Below are 24,149 nucleotides of genomic sequence, written 5' to 3'. Positions count from 1 at the left end.
AAGTTACCGTGGAAAATTACGGCGTGCACGAAGCAATTTCAGTACCAGCGAAAATAACCTAAAATCCTCACAAATCTCCGACCACATGGTAGCCTTACTTCACACTAAGTCAACTGCATGGAAATCTAACCTTGCCATCTGTTTATTCGCTCTAGTTGTGTCGCAAATAAAAAATAAAAATATCCACGGAAACTGCAATCTTCGACCACATGTTAGCCTAACAACCACACTAAGTCAATGAGAAATGTAGCCTAACCATCGGTTTGCAAAAAAAAAAAAAAAAAAAAAAGCGTAGCAAACTTTCAATTTGCTGGAAATCGGCATTTGTTTGGAAGGTACTGTCAGTGATATGTCTTATAGAGGGAATGTTATATTTTATATTGGAGTAGTTTCTAGTTGTTATTATTTCTTTACATCAATCTGGTATTACATTTTAGAGTAATTTTAAACAAGTTACGATGGTACAATTTGCTTTTCAGTTTGATTGGCCTAAGCTTACATTTTCTAATTGAACCTGAATAGAGTTAAATAGGTAACGAATAGGTATGTTTAACTTGAAGTTCATAACATTTCTATTTGTTCATAAACAGTATAATACTGAAAATAAGTAGAAAATAATGTCGGAATGAAGGCAACATGTCATTAAAATTTACACTTTGGTAAAGATTGAAGATGGATGGTTTGTCTGAGATACTTTTTGAGATGGATATTTTGAGTAACTATTCTTAGCCCATTTCAAGCCATTAACAGGTGACATTCACGTCGAGGTGGTTAGGCCATTCGCTTAGCACAGTACTGACTAGGTAGGATGTCATATTTCCGTATTTTGGAAATTTAAAAAAAAAAAAACACTTTTTTTTTCTTTCCGAGAAACTCCAAAGGTAATTTGGTACATACAAAATGATACGTTAGAGCCTTGTATATACGGGATATTTTCTCATTTTCAAATAATCGGAATCGGTACGATTATGGAAAAAATAATCGGTAATCGGTATTTTCTGTTATGCATAATCGGTTGAACACTAATTTCATAGCAAGTTTTTACCTCCCTGAATATAGTCAATATAATAAAATGGCACAAGAGAGATCTACTGAAAGAGATCTACAAGCAACATTGCTATAATACAATTTCCAAACCTATACTGGTCCCTAAAATTCAAGACTTTTGTTGTGGCACAGGATACAGGTGCATACCAGAGCGGGTATAAACCCTTGAAAATTAAAACAATTTCTGCACTGTAAATTTGATGACTAGCTGTTGAAACCAACAAAAATGACTGGTTTGGATATTTATGAATGATGATACTTACCTGTCTCCTACACATGCATATTCTTGCACCGTGCCCCTCCCCCCCCCCCCCCATGATTCTCTATGATGTTCCTACCCCTCTTCCCACTGAATTTACAGAATCATAGTGGAATGCCCCAGCTCCTTTTCTACGTAGGTACTGTATTTCATCCAAGTCAACGTGCTTCTCACTACATCTTTTATGGAAGTAAATCAATTTAAATAGTATATGAACATTGTGAAATGAGCTACAGTCAACTTAAAGGTTACCAGATACTGTAGACATGGTACTATATTGTTGTGAGATGACAGGTAAGTGAAGTAAATTCAGCTCATGACAGCTAATACTAATTAATACAACACATGTTTGGCCAAAATAAGTTTGTTCGTTTTATCAATTTTTGGTTATCATACAAACCAAAGGGGAATAATTACCAAACAGACAAACATACTAATTGCATAGGCAAGAATGTCTCTATGGACCTAATTTGCATAATTTGATTTCACTAAATATAGCAATAATGCTTGCATGGGAAGTTTCCATGGTTTCCCATCAATAGAAGGTGATATTCTTAAAGGAAAGCTCAATTGTATTCATATTTCAATAACAGGTGAAGTGAAAGCATATATTGATTCATGATTCTGAAGCAAACAGAGGGTACAAACCAACTTTGCTCTATGCACACATGTAACAACAATTACCTCAGCAGCATTACAAATAAAGAGTAGAGAAATGAGTAACTGGGAAGAAGATATTGTAATTAAATTTGCCACGACAATTTCAACAATGACTGTGCAAAAAATCACTCACATCGAGCGTTAATTCAGTCCTAATTTTAGACTTAATATAGTGATTGAGCAAAGGTTGTGTGATGTAAACTGTTTAAATTGTACAGTACATACTGGATCTATTTTTGTGTACAAATTAGCTCTGAGCATATTCGCTAACTACTGTACATAGTACATATTATATTAATTGGGGAAGTTAACCAAAACGTTAATCCTCCTATTACAGAAAGAATACTATTTTTCTGTTGTAAAATAGTTCTAGCCTATAACTTTATGCTAGAAGAATACAATCAGAATAATTCCCTGGAGAGCAAGTAAGAAACTACCATCTATGACAGTAAGATCATATGGCCACAAGCAGTAACCTATGTACAACTGACACACAGTGACTCATAAGTTTGTCAAAACCACATCATATCTTTGCATACATATTATGTAGAATAATCAAGTAACGTATGTAAGTTTACTTTTATATGTGACTTTTTCATGGCTGAAAGATATCAACTGTTTTCTCAAGCACAAAGTCATTTAAAGGAGGAAAAAACAGCGATCCTCTTAACCTTAGAACATATTACAGCAAGGTATGTGATGAAGTAAATAAATTGACGAACTTCCACAGAAAAGCAAAGAAATAAACTTCAAGGTTCCATTAAAATGACAACTACGTATGGACATGATGTACAAACCAGATACTAAAATTCAGTTTTAAGCAAACTATGCTCATACTGTAGTACTAACTTTCATTATAGAATGCTATAAAAAATGTTTTGTGAAATATCTCAGCTGAATCCCATAGTAATTACTTCCTTTGGAGGAAAAACACTTTCAAAAGAATTCACTTTGAAAGACATGCCCTTGGCATCATTTCCCACTTAATCCCTTAAATCCCTTAAAATCCCTTAAACTTAAATTTAACTGACATCAAACCTGGACACAGTTTGACTCCTGGTTTTAACTTATCTATGGGCAATGAGAGGCTCATGTAGACTACAGCGAGAAATTACCATGAAATGCAACCAAGTTTATCTTTTCTCCTGACACATGCTCAATAAAGGCTCAGAACTATTCTTTTGTACTGGTTAGTGTGTCTTGCAAAGACTGAATTGTTTTAATCTACTGTAAGTTGCTGAAAAAATCTAAATAAGTCTATAGGAGAGACAGAGGTTTGAAGCACTCTTCTTTGGGTTTTTTTTTCTTGAGCGGGGTGGGGGTAAGATGGAGGGAGGGATGCTAATAGCTTCATATGACCTTTGAACTTACATTACTATGGCCTTTCTTTTAACCCACTGTCAGCTGATTATCCCTTCAAACTTTGGTCAAACTTGTCAGAATATCCCTATAAAGATATATATATCACTACAGTATGGTGCTGTATGTTCATTTTCTCCAGGTACCATTGCAATCTTGCATATGAAATTACTAAGTTGCAAATCCAATACAGTAGCACATTTTTGTGATTATCACTTGTAGCTTTCAAATTTCTGTATCCTGTTCTTATTACAAGGACAGACTAAAATCTAATCAGTCTCATTTCTGACAACAGAATTTTCTCTCTGATGCTTATATTGACCCTGACCCTACTTCCATACATCCCACAAAAAACAAATCCTAATGATCTAAACACAGAAGCCTTGTTCCGTGAGCTGTATGAAACAATAGCCTGCAGACATAATTTGATACATTAATACATATCTCATATTGTAAAAATGGGATTTCAAGAACCCTACAGGAGATAATCACATGTGCAAACACCACAAATATACTTAATTACTCACAGCCATAGAATCTGGATTCTCCTTGAAAACAGTGATAATCAGTAGAAACAACATGTACCAGGAAACCATAGAAACGTCCTTGACCATGAACCTAGGTGTAAGTTTCTGAGTAATCTCTTTACATCATGCATACCACAGCTGTCACTAATGTATGGTAAAGTTATCTTAGGTGGAATCTTGTGATACTTTGTGTTCAGAGGATCTCTGAAATTCTCAGGCTAGTTTACTTGGCAAGAAAAAAAACTTTGGGTATGTTTTGTTTAGGAAGGGAACAAAGGGGTAGTAGTGACCACAGCAATTTACATATATATGCCACTCAGGATTTGTTTTCCTTTCAAAAAGATGAAAGTGATTCGATGCAATTTGAAAAACGAAATGTATAAAACTATAAAAATGAATAAAAAAATGCCAAAAATGAACTTTGTTTCAGCTGCTTATTGAGACGAACCATGGAAAATGAGGATTCAGGACTTAGCTAAGTTTGCCAAAAAACGTTTCATTAATTAAGAAATTAATGATCAAAGTATCAGAACATTTATCCGCTGAAGAGAGATATCATTCATGTATTCTGTTGCATCATGCCTCTGTATTTCAAAAAGTCAATGATCATGATAAGATAACACACTGTAATGCATATTATTCAGTACCAACTAAGCTCTCAAGTTGCTGGAAGAACAGCTGACCGTCGATGCGACTAGCAGAGTAGTGATGACAGTAATAAGTGTGCAAACCTTCGCCTATGGTCACACATAATACTACACTCGGCATTACAGATCTTCGATCATCTTCGCAATCTCTCTCTGGCTAAGCCTAATAGTGTAACTTTATTAGCACTACTAATATTATGCTAAGACCTAGGCTAGGCTAGGCTAGGCTACTAGTAGAGTAACAGTTAATAGCTCAAGTTCTAACTGACGTTCGATGGAGCTGATCGAATTAACACTGGCTTACCATCTTTATTGTAAATTCAATTCAGCATAATCTCGCTTCCAAAGTCCTATGATATGAAAATAGTTGTCCGTTGATACAACCTAACAGGGCCAAAGCCATTAATGGTCATCACTTTACCTGGAATTTGAACATTGCCACTTAGGCTCATTTCACCCATGGTTATGAGAACAACTAACCAAAGTTCTGTAATCATCAAAAAAAATTACGATAACTCGCATAAAAATGGAATGCGGTCATTCCAAAATGCAGGTAGCACATTCCTGATGTGGTGGGACGGAATTTCAGAAAAATGAGGTAATTACATATGGGAACAAAGTTGAATATTTCTGTTTTTGGCAGTATAAATGGCCTTTAATGAGGATACTTTATGCACTATAAAATGTATCAATAGTAGTTCTTGAATGAAGAAAAAAATAAAACGAAAGTGTTCAATTCCGTCCCACCACATTTTTGAACATATTTTTTTAATTTCCAAGGGGGAAAAAATGATAATTTTTTTTAAACTCTCCAAACTATCAACTATGTATGTAACTGACACCTCTGAGTGGAGAAATAATAAATATTTTATCCTGGATAGACAGGGGGATAGTCCAACATTTTCGTGGTGGGACGGAAACAAGGTGTGGTGGGACGGAATTTTCAATGGAAGGCAACTTCAAACAGCATGTCTGGTCCAAAATTTACCTCTGTCACTTAAGATTACAAACTTATTCAGACTCCTTGAACACCCAACCTTAAAACAATGTGATTAATTGATGATACTTCAAAATTTTATGTATCTGGAGATTCCATACATACAGTACTGTACACATCACATCAGTTTTGAACCTCATGTGTCAAAACAACACATTTTGGGGTAATTGAGAATGGGTTTTTTATCATGCATAAATAAATCCAATCACTATTGAAATAGTCCTAGTTGTTCACCCTAGGTTTCTTTCTTGGCCCTTTTGGCTATCCTAAACTATCCATTGTAGAACATGTGCTTTTGAATTGATATCATCTGCTGATGAACAATGATCCACGTGCACAAGAAATTGACTTTAAAGTCAAGTTGTTATGGTACTCACATACTGAAGCATACAAGATAGAAGAGCTAGATTGCAAGAATAAAGGTAAGAATTCATTGCTTCTCAATAGTAATATATTAATTTACCTCCAGTTCATGGTTATAGGCAATTCAGACAATTTAATAGTGATAATTATGATTTAGCCTAAGCTGTTGCTAACAGACTATGTTATTTGGAAAGGTTTAAAACAAAACTTATAATATAATGAGAGTAGAAATGTGTAGCCTACAGGACTTATGCTAGGAAGCAAACCTGTTAGATGAAATATTACCTATTTTGCTGGAGTTGTCTAGCCTAGCAAATTAATGTTTTAGCCTAAGCTGTTGCCTAACAGAATATGGTATGCTGCCTAAACTGTTGCTATCTATCATGTTAAGTTGGATTTTGAAACTTGTAGCCTACGATGCAAAAAAAGTGAACCAAAACACAAGGTAGGCTAGTTGAAATATATTGTGCAGGAAGTGTATACTGTCTATGCCTAGCAATTATTCAGCCTGTTCATAACTGCACATTATGAGGCCAATTTCATGTCATATTGCATATGTAATACACAATTCACAGGATATTGAAGCCAACTTATTCTTTCTTTCTATTCACACGTTGGCATATGGGGGAAGACCACTATTGCTTCCTGGTCCCCCAACTTCTTAATAATTAAGCCAGAAATGTGTGGGGCTATACCCCCACCCCAGTCCCTTTTCATGCATCCGCTGGTAAGAATGTCCTTTTATCTCTCTTTGCAAAACAGATCAATATGGAAAATCCTGAGCCTCAAAACGTGTCTGCTAGCAGATACATACGTTATAGGAAGAAAAAGAAGGAGAGAATGGGGTGCTGACTGCTGAGGTATTTCAAGAATGGGAGTGGAGTAGGAAGAAAAGGCAAAGGGCCAACCAGAAAGCAAATAATCGAGCAGTGTACAAAGCATCCATTACATATGTTCGAAATAACTTTCCGACGGAATATGTCCAAGATCTCATCGAGCATATTTAATATTTCACTCTGGACAGCATAAATTTCATTGTTGCTTATGAATTTCTTGTGAGAGAAAACATAATTGTTTATTGTTTTCGTACCTAATCAACAGCCTTTACATTGGAAAAAAATTCCGTCCCACCACATTCCGTCCCACCACATTGACACACTTTCGGTAAAATTAACACAATTCTTATGCGTGAAGTATAATTTCTGCCATTGTTTTCCTAATGGTAGAAGAATAGTTCACCTCCATTTCAGTGTTAATAATTACTATGATATTGTACTACTTTTGATAATAATTACATAAAGGTTACATGTACATGATTTCATGAGATTTATCATTCCGTCCCACCACGTCAATATATTTGTGTTACCATGGCAACATCTTCAAATTTGTGTCTGTTTTTTTTGTGTCTGGTTGCAGTCTGTGACTGACCTGTTTGTGTGGATATCCTGATTCCTTCATATATGCTACATATAAAGTGGTATTATTCAAAAGGTCTATCAAATTCCGTCCCACCACAATACGGTAATTTTGGCTTTGGCCCAACACAGAGGAAGAATTAAGTGGAGAAAAAACCCCAGAATCACTACTAGTACAGCCTCTAGTACAATCTAACAGGACTAGTGTGTAGTATATATGTACAGTATTACGTTACCAATGCATTACCATTATCAGTACCGAATATTGCTGACAGACCAAGGAGCTAACTAAATAACTCAAGGCCATAAGGCAGTTAGTTACTTTTACCATGCTAAGCGACCACGAATGTGGGAGAAACCTGCAAGGGTTTGTGAATTACGACTTCACATCAGGTGGCTTCTAATTCAACATTTTAACTCACATTTGGAATATAAAACCAAAACTTGAAAGTATGCATGTGTTATACCGGTCACACCGTTGCTGTTTAGTGTTGCATATTCACTAAACACACATCAAGGCAATGGTCTAGCTCTTATCAGAAACAGTTTTTTTTCAGAAATGCTTTCAAAACTTTCACCATTTTAATGCCATTTTTTAATTTTCAGTCATTGAGTGACATATTTCATCCATGAACAACACTGGTATATATATTGACACTAAAGAAAAACATAACATCAAACATTATTTTTTCTTTTTTTTCTTTAAGGTACGAACTTTAAATGAAACACTAATCCAACCACCATCTTTAGCTTATATGACAGAATTTTTTGACGAGCAACTTCCCCAACCAGCTAAGAAAAATCTTGTTTCATTTGGGTGATGTCCTACATTAAAAGTAATATCTGTGTGCTCTCTTTTTGTAAATTTGTCAATGTTATTTATAATGCCAATGGGGTCTGAAACCTTTTACCTTTTTTGTTGTGTTTTCTTTAATAATTTCAGGGTGTTAACACTAAACACTGAAACCAACGCCATCATTAGGTCCTATTAGAACCTTCAATAAATTTTAAATTCACCTTTTTTTTTAAACCCATATCCCACCCCCCCCCCCCCCCATCACAGAAATCAACATTGAAATAAATAATGTAAACCATTAGAAATTGAAGGACATGTGGCTCAGTGATGTCATACAAGACTTGATCAAGTCTGCAACCTTGTGTATGAAGGTACATTTAATCTGTGATATCTATCAAATGGAATAAGAATTTTCATAGCTGTTTGGGGAAGTTGTTCATGACAGATCTACACTGTATGTCTACCCCATAAATCAATAATGATAGTAATGGTTGGGTTTGTGTCTCCTTTTAACTCATCAAAACTTGGCCGTACCATGAAGACTGAAAATTAGGCAAAATGATCTCTAGCTCAGGGCCATTGCTGAATGTTTTTTTTTATTATGAGATAAAATGTACATTGTGTAAATTTATAAACAATCAGAATATTTTGTGGATGGCAGCAACTTATTATTTGTAGTAAAAATAAACTATGAATCGTTCGGACAAATACAACATTTACAGTCAAAAGGTAGTTTAAACTAACTCTCATTTAAATCAACCATCATAATGAACAAACTTAAAACTACAGCATAAAATATGTATAACTTTTTTCTCTCTATTTCTATTCTACCAATATACTGTATCATGTCAGTTTTATATTTGACAAAGAATTGATGCCACTTTGAACAGTTTGAATATTCATGTAATATCATACCATATTGTGTGTGTGGGGGGGGGGGCATAGGAAATTCTCAGCATTTCCAAATTAGAAAAGATACTGTTCCAATGAATTAAACATATTCATAAGTCACAATCAGCTCAATGACAGAACTTCCCGAGGCACAGCTAATAGTAACAACAGAAAACAATTTTTCTTTTAACATGACAGCAATGTACTATACATGTACATACAGTCCGTACATACATTTGGTGTTATATCCTCTAACAGAATATATATCAAGCAACTCAAACACCTCAACCATGAACAAGACCCTCGAGATATATACCCAACAGTTTCAGGTATCGGTTACATAAAGCTCCCAGCTAAACCTGCATTAGATTTCATTAAACAATTTAGTACCGAATATAACCTAGACTGGTAAGCTAACGTAATTCCACCCACTTCCTCACAGTCTAACATATTGCATACAGAAACTGCCTTAGAGCATTACAACCATAAACAAATTGAATTTTCTTATAAGATGTACCAGAGTTTCCTTCCATGTTTTTTATCTTTTCCTTTTTTTGTGCTTTTCTCTATTTTTAATAGATGAGCATGGTCGCCGGCGGAGGAGCGAGTGTACTCCAAACCGACGACTACGACGAGCACCTCCAAGGTCACTGTTTAGTCGGCTTTGAATACATCCCTATCAGGCATAATAAAAGGAGTGCGGCAACAGATCAGATCTTGACGTCAGCAACATGAATACTTCAAAACAAGATCTGTGGGTAAACTCAGCCCTGCATAATCGAACTTTCATAGAGGAGCAGACGCGTTCGTAACACTCTACATACTGACAAATGTGACCATAACTCAATACAGAATACTGTACAGTCAGCTTACGTTTTAAAGCATTGCATAGAATTTCTGTATTAAAGTGACCAAAAAGATAGCTCTCGGATAGGGTTATAGATAACAACAAAATTATCATATAGGCCAGATTTTTCAGAATTTCTCATGTCTGTCAAGTGTCAGAAATTTTGTCATATTTGGCACACTTTATTTCATTGATAATTTGAATGATCAACTTTCATTTGGATGAATGCAGGATTATGTGTTGAAAAAGGTTATCTGTAAATTATGCTTAGACTATGAATATTAGCATAGACTGCAGCCTGATAAAAATCATCAGTGCTAACATGGTATTGAGTACAGAGTTTTAGCTGAAAGACAACAAAAAACATGAAAAACATGACATACGTACCTTCTTATGATAAGATGTTCCATCACAACAGACAGACAATGTTCATTACCTTATGATTTAACACATGATTGGAGTCTACACTCTAAATGTCTCACACGGTCTACTGTGGCCTCATCATTCTCATCATTTTCCTGCCCACCCCTAGTTTCAAGTACAATCAAATTGTTTTGAAAAGTCTACTAACGGTCATGGAAATTGTGGATAAACAAGTGAGAGTACCTGGTTAGTAGCGGTCTTACCTTACGATAGACAATTAAGTTTGGGTGTAAACAGTCACTGTCTGCATTGCCATTATGTATTTGTGGATAAACAAGTGAGAGTACCTGGTTAGTAGCGGTCTTACCTTACGATAGACAATTAAGTTTGGGTGTAAACAGTCACTGTCTGCATTGCCATTATGTATGCGGCGCCAGTGGGCCATTCCTCCTGTCATCTCGACAGCTGAATTGTCTTCAGAAACACAACTCCTCCTGTGAAATGGTGACAATTGTCTATTTCCCACCGTGAAATATGTCTACCGTACGTTTGGCTGGATGTACCCTCAATAATCATATCCATGAAACATCTTGCTAAGTGGTAGCCAAGTACAAGACTGGGTCCTGCACAAAAGACAAAACAAATATCAAGATTCAATGACAGCAAGCACACTTGAAAACCACCTTTGTCAGCAATTACTGTAGGTCCTTCATTTTTTAAGACACAAGTTTTCAAAATATAAAATTTATACACACTAATCAACAGGACTCTGAGATATTGATAACTTAGTGAAAGTTATAAATTGTTTTCATGTAAATTCTGTGCCAGAGATAGTACCTGCTGATAGATCAACAATTACAACTTTCTGTCTCTTTTATCTCTCTTACAGACCAACAGTGCATACTGTACATGTCCAAACATAATTCACGTACAATTTGCACCGTATGAGAAAGAAGATACCGCCCTTCTTTCTAATTTCTTTCCTCATTGCTGATTGGACAAGAGGGAAATGCCAAGTGAAGGGTAAGGATAGAACTCTTTTGATACTTGGGTCTGACTCCAAAACCATTTAAGTTCAGCCCCAATTGCTTCTTTACTTTCCTCTCTCCTCTCTCACTTTTCTAATGTCCAACACAACACCAGCCAAATGGAATCATAGACTTTTGACAAACATCACCAAATCCAATCAAAACTAACTGTAATGGAGAAATCCTATGGATGCTGAGTCTTATTAAGGTTGTGAGATTATGGAGGGACAGTGGGGGTGTGAGAGGGGGGCTGGGCAGTGGGTGGGAGGCAGATGCCGTGCATGCTAAACTGTTATTAGTTAATAATCTTGGTAGATGGGAACATGCATAGCAGAGTGGAGACAGGTAAGAGCAGAACTCCAAGAATTACCTCAAATATGAATATTGTCAAACTTAATTACTTTCATGTACATTCTGTTAACTTCATGTACAGTATGAGTCTTGCTAAATATCAGTACATTTTGTACAGCTTGACACAGCTTAATATGGGGTTTGGGCTGCTCAATGAGTCATGAATCCCAGATGGCAGACCATGACATTGATATATAACACAGTGACAATGACCATCTGGACAAATGAGTTAAGCAGTAGTTTGCACTACAGTAGTACAGGATACACACAAAGGATTACTTTAGGCAGACATTTAGTACTGTGTTTGCCCTGGAAACAAAACAGAACATTTCGGTGCATGTAATATTCAAAAAGGTTATATATTTGGGTTTTCAAGATGTTCACCTTTGAAATATGCTTTTTTGATAACATCAACTCACACACCCAATCCAATGTTTTATCATTTCTATTAACTTCATTTGGACAACAGGATACCCATGGATGTACATTCAACACCTTTAACACAAGTTTGAAAAAATTCTAATGTACTGTATCGCAAACATGTTAGTTAAGGCTATTCTTGTTAAATCTTATGTTTTTAATTTATTGGTACTTGTGTTTGTTATGAGAAGCTGGTCTGTGCACTAGACCTCTCGTATTCAGCTTGGAGACCAAATTTTGACCTTCATCATCTTGGCTACCCTCCAGTGGGAGGGGTGGGAAGGGGTCTTTTGGCCTTGGAAAGTGGTCTACGGGAGGAGGTATCCGCCTCTTCTTTGAGAAACTTTATATCATTAATAATGCTCAGTTGCAATATGGGGTTATATTTTGCAACTCTTGAAGTAATTCATGTTCAAGATTATTTTTTTTCTCCCACAAAAATTGGCAATATATTTTCTTCCAAATGTTTTGGCAACCTGTCAAAATCTTTTGACGCCCCTATAAAAAGGGTCATGACCCCACTTCAAATACCAGGACACTAGACTAAAAATAGTTCAGCTGCTTGATTGATGAACTTCTGATGCTGTAAAAGGTCATTCTAATTTCAACTTTGAGTGAAAATACAACCTACAGTATAATGATTGTAGTGCGTATGTAGCATGTACTTCTTCAAAACAATACCTAAAATTCTCTACTTTGGTTGGTTATTTTGAATTGAACAATCTGACAGGTAACATTTGAACGCATTTGAGTTAACAATATCCTGCCAAAAAGTTGCAAGCAACAAATGTTAACCGTAATCTAGTTTCAGCACGGTTACTCAATGGTTAATATCATTACATAATTACTTTTGATCAGACTGTTTATGTATAACACAGCTTAGGTTTACAAGACAGCTAGGAATGAGGTAAATCAGCCCAAGTGAGAATATAGCCATTTTCAGATGGGAGAAGCAAATCAACATCATTAAATCTAAGTCTTGTTGAAATTGTTCACTTGGCTACAGTATATAGTAAAAAGTTTCAACCTGGATAAAATTAGGAATATTAGTATTTTAACAGTTATCGAAAATTGCTCAGTCACTATAAAGCACATCTTTTGAAAAAAAGTTTAACTCATCCATATCCTTGATTAACATCTGTCTAAGATGCTTCTCTCCTTCTACAGTACTACATAACATACCACTACGACAAGTTCTACCACAGATAAACTGAAAGAACCTTCAGGAAAAACAACCCCATAGAAGCCAAGTTTAATGTAATTAAACAACAGCACTAGTAGGATAAGTAGTGGAGACTGACCTCGATTCAAACACACAAAGAGCTCTCTGTTTCTTCAGGGCTAGAAAGATTTTGCAGTGCATTAGATTCGAATATATGTCATTTCTTTCTTGACAAGTTTTTCCCCTAAGGATCTGGCACTGCAAACATATGAAACTGTAATTGTGTAATAGCCAAAACTACAATTTCATTTTCTATGCTACATTAGCTTCTAGCCTGATTCTCTAATTATCTAAGTTAATTCATCACGTTTGTTGTATATCTACTGTAAGAATGAGCTACTGGCAAATTAGTCACTTACTGTAGACAAAACTACAAATTTGTTGCAGTGCTATCAATAATGATGCTGTAATAATGTAACCGATCATCATCCTCGTTTGTACAATTCTATTCATGCCAGCCAAAAAGTACTCTTCGACAAGCTCAACATCAAGGTTAGTCCGTACTGCCAATACCACTAATCTCAAGCTTCTTGAAAAGATCTTTACAATTTATAAATTTATAGAGTATTATAAAGGTTTCGGGGGTTAGTCAATGCAGTATCGGTTACAAAGCAGTATACAGACAGTATCAAATATTGATTGGTTGTCTCCCTCTATTCTTGTCAAGTTGCTTCAAGTTACAAGTTTTATATTAACACAGAGTATTAAAGGAGAGTACCAAGTTTGGTAACATACAAGTTTAGTGTGATGTAGAAATGCATAGTTTCTGTACATTCATTACAAATACCCAATTTCCTACGATTATTTCTCAACAAAAAAAACTTGAACTTGCCAGAATGCAAATGGTGTACTGCATGTTAACAGATCGGGGCCTAAGTTGAAGCTCTATCAATTCCACGAGAAGGCAGATTTAGCTACTCTTAGCCTGTTTCACATTTGAGAAATGTAAGAGGCATTGATACCGGAAGGGTATCAACTTCGTAGGGTGAACGCTAGCATACTCAGAATCAGAACCCGTAGTCATGATCACCCTCTCAGGAAGGATCTTCACCCCATAAAGGCAATCAATACTGTAGTGTTAACATTCAGGGGATGAAGCAACAACCTGAAATCTCGTTACCTGTCCTCCCCACTTCCTCATAACACAGACGAGAGTCTAACGGCTTATAATGCAGAACTATTAGTAGTACTAGTTAATGGATCAACTGGTATGACCTTTTGCATGCTTCGTTATTTGATGTACCACCTAGTCCAAAATGTGGGCATGTCCGGGGGAGGGGGGATGGCGGGGGAAGCTTTATTACGTCCCTCAGGGCAAACACGACCCTAATCCTCCTTGAGTTCTTAAATGTGAACAAGGCTTTACAGCCTGTTGTTGTGTGCCGATTGAAGCAGTACAGAATTCTGTACAGTACACATTGGGACATTTGGGAGTGATGGGATCAAGTGATTGGTGTTAAATATGGTTACTAGAGACAGTACATTGTGGCACATGACCACAGAATGAAGACCTTTAAAGCCATGTGCAGTATAAGTAATTAGAGATAAGATAAATGCTACATCCTCTGTGGGACTTGTTACTTTGCATGATTCTTATTGTCTTATAAAACGTGCATGCCACTTGAACACTTTGTAGGCTGCCATTCTACCGTTGAACATACAGGTATATGTCTTAAGACAAAAGAGTTATAATGTATTTGTGATCACTTAATTAATTCCATGCAAGCTTCTAATTTCACAAACTAGAAATTTCAGAATATGCACGCATTACCTATTACCTAGCTTACACATAGTTCAGTATTAGCACAGTAAAGCTAACCATGTAGACCCACATAAGTCCTACATATTTCCTACACTGCTTGTTGCATTTCCAGCTTGGTGCCCAAGGTTAACACTGTAGCTTACTGTTTCCGCTACAGTACAGACCTACTGTAGGCTACTCAAACCATCTTCAACTATATTTTCTTTCTCCTTTCCAAACTCAGTTGTTAAGGATGGATCATAAATCCTGAAGCTGTGAATACTGTTCTCTAAGTTTATTTTGTTTGAGATTATAACATACATCCATGCAAGGCTTTGCTAGCAGTTACAGTAGCTAGGCTAATGCACAGTAGGTACTGTAGCCTAACATGCATACCACACAGTATTAACCTATACTGAAGATCTGTTGTGACAATGTACTGTGTGAAGACTGAAGAATGTAGCTATGTAAACAAAAACAGGATGTTTGGATGGGAGAGGTCCCAAATGAAATTTAAAAATGAAAAGCAGAATCTGAGACATACTTAAAGAAATTGTCTGGTGGAAGATTTTGATACATTGCCCTTGTACAGTAGTTCTTATTTTTTCTCTTTAAAAATGTCCCCATTCGACGTTTTCTTCTTATAGAAGTCTGGCTAACAAATTCACCAGTTTCTCACCAAAAGTACCGTTTGTCCGAACGCATCAATTTGGTGATTAAAGTAGTGCAGGCAATTAGGCAAAACAGGCGACATTATCACTCCCATTTCCGCAGCAAATTTATACGCTATCACGTGTACACGCACAGGTGACAGATTGCCTATTATATATTACACAGATATCGCGAACGTTTATCCTACCATGCCCAGTTGGTATACTTGTATAGCGTTGCACATAATACACTCTCACACTCAATCCACAGTTCATAAACTGTTCTTCGAAATCGCTGAAATAAAATTCACGGATCAAATTTACAGTAACAGGAAACTTGAAAGGTATTTGGAACACTGAAAGATGAAACTTGGCGGAATCGATGTCAGAGCAGAATAGTACCGAGAAGCTCAGGCTTCGCAGAACTGTCCGATTGTAAACGTCAGAGTAGCCTACATGCGAACATTCTTTGCTTTTTCTTCTTTCCCCTCCCCCCTCCTTCTCCCCTTGTTCCCCCCCCCCCATCACACCTCTTCTCATAGCTCTCTTCCACCCTTTTTCTCCACACCTTTCTGTCTTTGCCTTCTCCAGTTTATTCCCTACCCCCTTCCCTTAACCCTCTCTTTTTCCCTCCACTGTTTATCTCCTACCTCTCCTCTTCCCCTGTTGGTTTCTTTCTTTCTTCTCTCCATCCCTTGTCTACTAATCCCCTTACATCTATCTCTTTGTGTTCACCATGCTCATTAACCTGTATGTATTCTGTGCATGTTTTTTTGTCCCTTCTGTTAAGTACTGTTACGTGTCATTTAGCCTTTAAAGAAGATCCTGCTAGGATCGAAAGGCCAGGCCAACTTACTTTGACACATATCTATCTATGTGTAAAAGTAAGTTGGCCTGACGTTTCGATCCTAGCAGGATCTTCTTCAGAGGCTAAATGACAAGTTACAGTAACAAAGGGGACAAAAACACGCACAGAATACAGACAGGTTAATGAGCACGGTGAACACAATGAGATAGATGAAAGGGGATTATAAGTAGACAAGGGATGGTGAGAAGAGAGCATATTATATCTATCTATATATTTATATATCTATATATTCATTTTTTAAAAGTACTTTTGCATTTATTCAGCAAATGTTGCCAATCTGTTCCAGCATATTGTAGAATAGTAAGATACTATTGTACATTATAATAAAACCATATAGTTTAAATATTCCTATGAGATGCATCAATGAAGCAGTCAGTTGATGATGATGAATTCAACAAGTGTATAGATTGATTGCTTGGCTAGAATATGGGCACTGTTAATATACCTTCGAACATTAAAATATTGATAAAGTTCTATTATTCTCTGAACTGACAAATATGACACATTTATTAGTTTATTACTAAACTTACTCAGTTCATTTTTCATAAATCTAACAGCAGGACGCAGAAACGGTAAACAATTGTTAGTACTTTATTTTGAGCCATTTGTTAAGAATCTTCTAGCAATTTCAGTAGTACGTGTTCTAACTACAGTACTTATAAGACCTACGGTAGGTACAGTAGGTTCATCAGCTTTAACATTATACAATTCTGTTGCTGAATGATTCCAAATTTGATCATAAAAAGTTCAGTTAAAGTGTGTTATAACAGCCAGTCTCAATTTCTGCGAGATTGACTACAGAAACTCATCACTGCATATTGTATAAACTGACATATATTATAGTGTTTAGTACAGGCAGTCAAAAAGCTACTCTAAATGTGTTAATATCTCACCTCAATAAGAAATCAAGATAATATGGCTGCTCTACTTTTGGAAGTGAAATGTGGTCACTTGAAAGATTTGACCTTTGATCACCTTTCAACCACAATTCACAAATCATATTTTACTGTATCACATACAGTACTAAAGGCAATGGAGTCCATCATACATAGAATAGCACCAAGATCATTGCGTGCAGGCCAACTGTAGGTATATTACACATACGATGCCTTAACATGTTCTGTAGTTAATCCATTTGCCAAATCTAGACTAATATACATTGGTTTCCAGCTGTGAGTTTCCAAGTTCAAGATTGTTAACATCAATCAATAAGACCCTCTTAGCCACAGAATGACTTGAACAATAAAATTCTTGTTTAAACTGCTGAGTAAGGCCACTTGAAGAGTTTGGGGCCTTTTTTTCTCCTGACTAATTAAAAACACATTCCATATGGTCAAAGAAGAGGAAACACAGTCTTCACATATTTCAAATAATTTCCTTTTGAAGAGTTTCTTGTCATGGTGGGTTTTGGCCTTTTTAGCAGTGGTTTGAAACAGTTGAAGTTTTGACGTGTGGTAGGAAAACAGGAATTCATGCAACAAGCTGTTACCGATTAATGATTTTTTTCCCAATTACGGGTATACAGTAGCTGTTTGTTTTAGTGCTCACGGTTTGGTAGAGTAGTGAGTCTGTGTTTGTACAAGCAAAGCACAGATCATGCCGTCCTATTGAGAGGCTACGAAGTAACCAAGCCATGCAAATACTTTTACAAGGGACAGCCCCTATGCCTTACCATCCTCATCAAAGAAACACTCCTACAGACACTTTGAGGTAACATCAATTGACACTTAATTACAATTCCAGTCAGTGCATGTGGCAATAATTTTGTTGGCATTAATTGTAGACCTGTGCTCTGTCGTCCGGATAATGGCAATTCAAAGAGAAACTACTTTAAATATAGCCTCAAAGCAAGGGTTTCAACTACCAGTAGAGTCTATAAACATTAAACTTGCAATGAATGTCTGAGATCATTATGTTTTAGGAAAATGATTTCCCTTCGTTTTAGGTGAGTTTCTTCTTTTTGTCTCTTCTAGGTTTTAGGTAGATGATTGTCTTTCTAATTTAGCAAAGAGAAAGCATATTATCGGAAAATTAAGATGTTGCAAAATTTTCAAACATCAGTTGAATTATTGGTACTGTATGGGCACATGTTGTGACTATTTCCATTTACCATTGAAGCTACCTGACACATGTGGTTAGTTAAAGGTTATTAACCTATTTCAGAACTGGTTTCTAAGGTTTGCAGAAAAGAATCTACATATGAATAACAATGTTAGACATTTGAGTGGGAATACAGTCTTTCCCTCAATAAGAGTGTTTTATTATATCACTAAATATAAATATAAACTTGTTGTGCAATAATGATATTTTGCCACAAACACCACTGCTACTATACTCATTTACACAAACAGAGGTGTCAAGAGCAACCTTGGTGGGTCCTGGGGTTAATTATGCCACAGAGGCCCCATTTTTCTCCGCGGCCCCTCCATACATACTGTATCTTCCCAGGACCCATAATTGACCCCCCCCCCCACATTTTCGAAATATTTTGTGTGTACAGTAGATAAGATTCCATGAAACTGTCAGTGTAGGACTTCTTTCAGAATGTATGATACAGTATGCACAACAATAAGGCAAATTTACAATTCCTTTGAATGAGACACTCAGTAACATTATTATACTGCCAATTTGGCATGCGTGTCAAATTTCAAGATATACAATAATTTAACAATATTTTTAACCAAACCAAGAATTGCTGACAAATTTGCACCAAAGGTTGTATGAGCATGACTCAGAATAAGAACATTCATTGAGTAATTCATGATTTTTTAGGACTCAAGAGATACCAGATGAGTCACAAATGTGTAATAGACTTTACAAATGTTCAGTGTGCTAAACATTTTAACCTACAACAGGTGCAACTGCTTAACATTAATCTTTCACATACTTTTATTTAAATATTTTATTCTCTTTTCATCTCTGTTTTTCCTTTTAATTTTTTTCCCCTTGAACTCTAAACTGTCCCCTAGACAGAGTCTCTTCAACCTTCCAGGATTTGGCATGAATTTTGCAGATGTGGCAATGTGATGACATTGATAACATCATGTAGTGATTTCATTGATGCTGTCATATGCAAAAATAATACATGTGTACATCCTCCATAATCCTTGCCCAGACCTGTGGAATTACTGACCTGGAGCAGAAAAATTCCTGTGAGGTTTAACTAACTTTATGCTTTAAATCCCTGAATAGAGCAGGACTGGTAATTACAAAATGTGATACACATGTGCTCCATTGAGTCTGACTGAACATACCTTATAAACATTTCATTATTACACATTAAAGTACAGTATATCACCAGTGATGTTGAGCTATACACTAGGTGGCAGTGGTCTGAATCAAGCAACAGTCTGTCTTTTTACTAACGATCACCACTCAGAAAAACTGATACTTTCGAGACCAACTGATTGCCGATTGCCCCAACCATTATGTGCTGACATTTTCAAATGCTGTAATGACCAATCTTGGCTACGACACAAAAATGTAGTGACCAGCATTTAACTTGCAAGAGCTACTGTACAACCCTGATACTAACATCATGTATACTGTATTCCAGAACTTTTCCATCGGATTCATTCATGTAACTACTAGGGCAATGTTCCATATCACTTTCTTTTTTTCCGAAACTTTAGTTGGTGACTAGCTAAGTTGCAAGTGACATGATTAACTTCTGCTTCAATTGCTGCTTAAAGTAAGCTAGGACTAGGTTTCTGTTTTATGACAGTGTTTTATGATGAGATAAGTGTTTCAGAAAAACGACAACTATTTGATTTTAAAGATGGTTTGCTACACTGTATGTGAAAAGGCACAAGCTGGAAACGTTTCATACAAAAACACTGGCTGTTTTTATACTCAAAGGTTATAAAGTTAGTTTAAGTGAAATGCTTTGTGATATTTTATTTAGTAATGCTTTCTGCTAATTAGAGATCAACAGTCAAACCTTTAAAACTTCAGTACTTAAAGATCTATTTTCAACAGCAACTAAATAGCAATATTATGGAAAGTATACGGTATAAAATCACTAGGATCAGTTAGACTGATATGGTATGTGTAAGAAAATTTTATGAACAGGTTTACTCATACATGTATCTGTGTCAAGATTTGGATTGGATGATGCACGGTAGGCTCTACAGAATAATGCTATATCTTTATACCACGCAGATGTCATTATGTTCAGGACAAAAATAAATGTTATCGTACAAGAAATCACTTGTTATTGAAAGTTATTTTTAACCATTCACACTCCCATTCAATTCTTCACATCTTTCATTTTATTTGCAAATTTATTTACAATAGTTTTTCTATATGATGTGCTTGTAATCCAAATTTCCTTACAATACCCAATTGCTATGCATGCATCCTTGACTCAGATTGAATTGACATTCATGTTCCCATTCTATGCCCTGTAAAGTACATATAGACCTAGTGCCAATAATGGTTTACAAATGTGTCTGACAGCTCAGTGTTCAGAACAAGGCTTTAGATCTCTTTAAAAGCTAACATTGCAGAATGATGTGTGATTCAAATAAATCTATGTTTATATCAGAATACTACTGTAATGCCGATTATGTTTGACGTATGTTCTAAATCATTTTAACTCACTCAAATCCATCTAGCCTATAGCTTAGAATGCTAAATTAAACATGCAAAATTAATGATTTCACTATACAGCCATTAAAAAATATAGTGCAATAAGATTAAGTTACGCTGCCTATAATATTAACTAACTTTCATATCGATATTACCATTACAAATCCTCTATGCTCTCACTTTCTGGCGCAGATTCTCCTTTTCATTCGTGGATTACTGCCTTTGTTGATAATTTCTGCTTTTTAAATAGTCTCCGACATAATAAATCATACCTACATAATCGGACAGCTGCTAGTGATTCCGTCACAGCTACAACCGCTACAGTAGTGTGTACTCATATTCATAACTTACTATGATGAAGAGCTACCACCGTACGTAGGCTAACGCTACTTATCAACAGCCACTTGACTGTACATAAAACATTATTCTGTCTCGCACGTTAAAATACTTACTTCATCCTCATAAAAAAGATAGAGATAATCCTCTTATAATCCTTTCCTTGTCTTGATAATGAAGGCAGTAAAATATGAAAGCGTTTCCAGTTGAAATTAAGAATACTTTGGTCGATTTTGGTAATGAAATTGTCATATTTTACTAGCTACCACTGGGGGAGCAAAATACCTTCACAACCAGCTGGATTGTCGTCTGCGATAGTGCCGAGCAGCACAGATAAACGCCAACGGAAGATAAGAAACTATCACTGAGAATATCATATACATATATGTGTAGGACCGTGTAAACTGTGCATGGGCGTACACGTATTACTCTACATCGGGAGAAACTGCAAGATAATTATTTGATATGGTTTATAGTGTATGTTGGATCAGTGATAAAGCGCAGGCTAATCCCGGGACAGGAAGAGATGGGAGCTAAGTATTTCATATTTACCTGGGACAACTGGCTGAATTTTCTGGTGTATGGGAATGAAGAAATTTAGTGGGAGGTGATGATGTTTAAATGACCTGGTTTTTTGAAAGACGTCTGCCTTACGGAGTTTTAACGAGGAGCTTGTAAATCGCTTGTACTACGGGTGGAATCTTGATAACAATCAGCATGAGATGAACCTAAAACTCTTTACAGAACTCTTTAAATGAACTAGTATACGACACCTAAATAAGTGTACTAAAGTATAATGTCCATAATTTTCAAAAATTACAACGTAACTTGAATGTTTCTCTGATGGTGATGTTGGAATAAGGGTCTATGATAATCATATTCTTGACAGGACCTGAATGAGTTCGGGAGGGGGGGGGGGTGCACACATATAGTTTCGTGAAAGCCTCCAAAACTTTACGTAAATAAGAAGTGCCACTTAGTTTGGTAAAAAAAATGTAATTAACAAATGTCATTTCATTTTGTGAAAAGGGATATTTGTACTCATTAATAAATTTGTAATTAAAAAGTACCCTTTTGTTAACACAAGTTAAGAAATTGTAATTAAAACAGTGCCCTTTACTTGAAAAAAAAAACTCAGATACTGGGACATCTGGCAACGGAAAGCACAGATGATCCATTTTGTTGGAATGTTTTGAGGTAAATATGTGTTTGCCACCTAAGCTAAGAGTCACATGGCACAGTGCCCCTCGAAATTTATGCATCAACATCCCACGTCCTCCCCGGCTCCAACACGTTGGTATTTAGCGTGAGCATCTGGGCCAATCTGGATGCTAAATTTGACATTTCATGAAAGTCACTACCAAGAACAAACTATAGGCCTTTCATAGTAATGAAATAAAGAGCGACGTACCGGAAAGGAATACACAGAGATCCTAAAGAATATATCTCTGGGTAAAATCGATAAAAAGCTTTTCATATACGTTGATATCATATACATCCATGTTCGATATGGGGAGGCGTGATACCTCGGTTACATCCTCATTTTGAAGTGTAGAGGACGCAATTACATCTACCCCTAACAAAACGAAAAACATTATTAAGGCTCATCGTGTTTATAGAAAGTAAAAACATTACCGCATTAACAACGTGATTGCTGTGATACGACCCCAACGAATTACCTTAGTACATGTATACACACACTGTTAACAGATCAAGCATTATACGGAAGTTCTTTTATGCAGCTATAGTTTATATATAGATTTAAGCTGAAAATATGATATTCCATGTGCTGGCATGCAAATATGCAAGCATGCAAATATAGAGTCTTAAGCGGGTCAGATAGAAACGTTAAAGGTATGCTGTATTGGCCCCAAATATGCTAGATATTCAAATATTGTCACCTTTGGTCAAAATTCTTAAACTGTTTTTATTACAACCTTCGATGAAATGTTCCTCACTATGGGACATTCAGTCATCTTGTCTAAGTTCCTTAAAAATGTCTGAGAACAATTTGGCGAGAAACGACCTCCAGGAAAGTTCTTTTTTTGCAAACTTCTTGCAATTATAGCGTGCTATAATTTGGGGTCTATACTGACTACCTTTAATCTCTATCCAGATCTTGTATCGAAAATGCTTCTTGCTTAAAAATGTTATCGTTAATTATTATTATGTTCATGGAAAACTTAAACCATTCCCTTGGATATATCGTGAAGGCTACCTGATATGAGGAGAAGCCAGCTATTAGGATAAAATAAGGGAGGAAGGAAATGCAGACACAAAAACAATTCACCACCACGAAGATGAACCGTCTACGACATGAGATTAAACAATGTGCAAACTGCCATGCTACGCTGTGCAATCCCTTTCTAATTGCACCCCATATGATACCACATATATAATCGTCGTATATATGATGAAACTCACCCATTTGTTTTCTCGATGACCATATAGCGTTGTTGCTACGGTAGGAGGAACAAGTAAACATTTACGACATTATGTGGTGATCTTCAGGGAGAAATAATATCATGTAACACATCTGTGTCTATAATGCTACTTATGAGGGCAAAAACTCATTGTATATGTTTTGATCGATAACGGAGGCGTTCAGTTGAAACCCACGGACAGTCATTTGGTTGGATTATTAGAGACTATAGGATTAGCGGGGAACAAGTTATCAATTTGGGCTTATTGGTGAACGCACGCAATGCATATTACGCCCACTTGATTATGAGAAGGCATTTAACTCAAGAAGTACAATACACCCCCACATAA

General features: G+C 36.1%; 1 protein-coding gene across 16 annotated transcripts in view; it reads right to left on the bottom strand.

Moving 5' to 3' along the window:
• Positions 1–21,721, bottom strand: part of LOC139971895 (regulator of G-protein signaling 7-like) — a 141,728-nt gene extending 120,007 nt beyond the window's left edge. For 7 of the 16 annotated variants that reach the window (XR_011794526.1, XR_011794524.1, XR_011794525.1 and 4 more), the window contains exons 1-2: positions 21,494–21,720; positions 10,539–10,794 (exon numbers count right to left, since the gene is read on the bottom strand). Coding sequence is in view for 9 of the 16 variants with exons in the window: in XM_071978716.1 (XP_071834817.1) it covers positions 10,539–10,628 (90 nt within the window). In the remaining 7 variants the exon portion in view is untranslated. Of the gene's footprint in view, positions 1–10,538; positions 10,795–21,196; positions 21,434–21,493 lie in introns of those variants that run through there. The other 9 variants (XR_011794522.1, XR_011794523.1, XR_011794520.1 and 6 more) reach the window with 3 other exon arrangements.
• Positions 21,722–24,149: the final 2,428 nt, after the last annotated feature.

The sequence above is a fragment of the Apostichopus japonicus genome, chromosome 8, assembly GCF_037975245.1.
Source record: "Apostichopus japonicus isolate 1M-3 chromosome 8, ASM3797524v1, whole genome shotgun sequence".
Classification (NCBI taxonomy): Eukaryota; Metazoa; Echinodermata; class Holothuroidea; order Aspidochirotida; family Stichopodidae; genus Apostichopus; species Apostichopus japonicus.
The sequence above is the reverse complement of the archived record's forward strand: the minus strand, read 5'-3'. Positions and strand labels throughout refer to the sequence as shown.